Here is a 3,269-nt window from a genome sequence, read left to right on the forward strand (position 1 = left end):
TGGTATAATAGCAGAATCTGAACCACCACAAAGCATCATGTCCTACAGATAAACTCAAATTTGTTAATGCCTTTCAATAACATGATCGTAGTTGCAGCTTTCTTCTCAACAATTTTTCCAGAAAAATGTTATAAAAATCAGAAATACTTACAGCTTCACCTCTAATTATATGGTTTGCTGCATTAAGTATACAGAAATTGCTTGTAGCACAAGCTGTGGAGATTGAATAATTAGGGCCCATCCAACCCTACAATGTTCATAAATGTTAATTTGTTAGAAGCTTAAGTGTGCGTGTGTAAGACACCTATTTATGGTATCCACGATAAGGACAAAATTTTATTTAAACAGACCAAATCCATAGCAAGAATGGCAGAACCCATATTTGTCGTTGCAAATGGTACACAAAATGGATTCATCTTCTTATATGATATTCGTAAAGCTTCAATAGCATCACTGAAAACCTGTTCAGAAAACAGAGAAAAGTTAAGGTAGTCAATAAACCAAAGCAAATAAATTGCAAAAAAGGCCTTCCGGCACCATATTGGATTGTATTAGATAATAACTTCAATACGCCATTACGCCTCCCTACACATGTTACAAAGTTTCTTAATATTGAACTTCAAAATCTGACACAAGTCCCTACTTGCTCAATTGCTTTATCTAAAAATATAAAAGATTGAATGATTACCTTCATCCCACCCATTGCTGAGCCAATTAAAACCCCACATTTTTGTTTATTTAACTCGTTCATTATGTCTTCAGTGATTCCACCATCAACCAACGCTTTTTTCCCAGCTATTAACATATACAACATAAATTTATCCAATCTCTTTGAGAGCTTTGGCGCTACCCAACCGTCAGCTGAGACAGACTTGATCTCGCCAGCAATCCTCTGCATACAGCATACTAAGAACAAAAGCTACAGCAGGAAACAACTCAGTACAATATGAATGAAATGTTAATTACCGTTGGAAATTCTGCACAATCAAAAGCATTAATCTCGCTTATGCCACTAACACCATCAAGTAAATTTTTGTAGAAGACATCTGCATCATGACCAAGTGGCGTTACCACACCCATGCCTGTCACAACTACTCGTCTTTCCTTCGTAGGAGGTTTTTTCGAAACTGTAGTAGCTTCTTGAGCAGGTTGCAAAGCTATGGCCATTATTTTACCTTGAAAATATTTTAATGCAATGCAAATGTCAGCAATTATATGAATATTTGACCATGAATCATAGTCAGCACAACACCGTCTTTGAAATTAGAATACTTAACCCTAGTATCCTACCACTCAAGAAAGTAATGCCAACAGCTTTGTGAGTACCTACCAGTTATAAGGAATTAAGCAATAAATGACATTGATATTTATAAGGGGCATGGAACTACAACCTAGAGATGCACATTAATATTGAGCGGTGAATGTAACCAACAACATAGACTAGATATGCTTAGGGTATGTTCAGTTCATGTGGTAAAAGTGAGGTGGAATTTTGATGGATGAGTTTGGTGTGTAAAATTATACATGCAATACATCAATGAAAACTTCCACCCCCATTTTTGCCTACCACCAGGCATACCCTTAGCCTTAAGTAAAATAAGTTGTTGTAAATCTACAACAACAAACGACGCTGCCAAAATTTTATCACATGGTATGTGAATCATGATGGACCACTGAACCAAAACTAAATCAACCACTATATGCACACAGAAAGTCTAAATAAGAGCATATCCAAAAGTGTTCACACTTTATGGAATTTGAAGATGTAGGAGAAAAACCAATCAACACAACAACAAATAAGTTTATTCCAATTAGGTGAGAAAATTACAAAACCAGCAGCCATTTACAATAGAGCCTTCTCCACTCACAATAGCTTTAAAGTTCAGAAAAATAGGAAGCTCACAAAATTTTATATTATGCAGAATTGCAGATACCAATTCTGTTTATACTTTATATTAATGAACAACTTGCATGAGACTAGAGGAAAATAAAGCCACCGTTACAAAGTCAAATTGGTAAGTTTTCAGAAGAATAAATCACGTAGTTTTTATTCATCCCCTTCGTGATGATTTTTGATAGCTGACTGTTCCATAAACAAATAACAAACCACAATTTTTCTGCCAATTGTGCTTAGCTAAGTGAAACTTTGTTTCTCGGTAACATCCATACAAATTCAAACCTCGTTCATCTCTACTCTATCTAATGAATCAAACCAATTAATAAATAGAGCAAATATTTGCATCCAAAAATAAAACAAAAAAAAATTAACATAACTAACAAAAATAAATAAATAAATAAATAATAACAAATGAATAAATAAAGCAGAGGCGAAAGCTTTTTTATAACTCACGAGAAGAATCCATCAACCAGAAATAGCAAACACCAGATTTCATAGTTAATCAGAGACGAATTGAAAAACAAACGTAATACTAGTAACAAGAAATGAAAGAGAGTAAAATCTGAAGTTGAGATTAAGTAGAAAAAAATTATAAAAAAAAGAAAAGAGAAGATAAAAAATTACGAGAAAGAGGCATTCGATTAGTGCGAGTGCGGGTGCGATTGAAGGCAGAGGTGGATCGAGGAGTAAAGGAGGAGCGGGTCACGTGGGTGCGGCGGCGGGAGCACGTGAGGGAGGGGGAGTGGTCGGAGTGGGACGTGAGGGACATGCAGGCGGCGACGAGCCACGTGCAGAGTGGAGAGGAGGCAGCAAAGGCAGAAGAGAAAGCCATCGAAGAAGTGTTGGATGTGGGAGATGAAGAGTCGCAGTGGGTGGTGATGGAGAAGAGTGGTGAATAGTGGTAACTGCATTCAAGAGAGTGAGAATGAGAAAGAAATAAATAAATAAATAAAGGAAGGGTTCAAGAAGCGGCAGGTTTTGTTGGTTGGTGTGTGCTGTTGTGGTTTAGTGTTAGTGGCTTGTTGCAGTGTGAGTGTGAGTGTGGTGCGGTGAGACGTTCTCAGAACTCCGAAGAAGACGACGCCAAGTGTTCTCTCTCTCTCTCCTCAAATCAGACTGGGAGAGACAGACAAACAATAATACAATTTAACATACAAAAATACAATTCGATACAATTCGATCAATAACTGAAAATTACTTTACCACTATAAGTGGGCTAATTTTTTTTTTATATGAAAAAAAAACTATCAGTATTTTTATTGAAAATGGAATTATTTGATTTAATTATATACAAATTTTGTAGGTAGAGAGTGAAACATTCAAAATTTATATTAAACACGTGTTAATATTTTGGTTGACCATATTTTCTATA

At 35.8% G+C, this 3,269-nt stretch overlaps 1 protein-coding gene across 2 annotated transcripts in view; it reads right to left on the reverse strand.

Annotated features, from left to right (window-relative positions):
- The window catches only part of LOC107630510 (3-oxoacyl-[acyl-carrier-protein] synthase II, chloroplastic), an 8,322-nt gene extending 5,292 nt beyond the window's left edge, over positions 1-3,030 (reverse strand). Inside the window, exons 1-6 of one of the 2 annotated variants that reach the window (XM_021118921.1) lie at positions 2,522-3,030; positions 967-1,175; positions 689-892; positions 351-461; positions 152-247; positions 1-42 (exon numbers count right to left, since the gene is read on the reverse strand). The exon at positions 1-42 is cut by the window's left edge and continues 147 nt beyond it. In XM_021118921.1, coding sequence (XP_020974580.1) covers positions 1-42; positions 152-247; positions 351-461; positions 689-892; positions 967-1,175; positions 2,522-2,729 — 870 coding nt within the window. In that variant the 5' untranslated portion in view covers positions 2,730-3,030. The remainder of the gene's footprint in view (positions 43-151; positions 248-350; positions 462-688; positions 893-966; positions 1,176-2,521) is intronic. The other variant, XM_016333664.2, reaches the window with a different exon arrangement.

This window comes from Arachis ipaensis, chromosome B03 (genome assembly GCF_000816755.2).
Source record: "Arachis ipaensis cultivar K30076 chromosome B03, Araip1.1, whole genome shotgun sequence".
In the NCBI taxonomy this organism is placed as follows: Eukaryota; Viridiplantae; Streptophyta; class Magnoliopsida; order Fabales; family Fabaceae; genus Arachis; species Arachis ipaensis.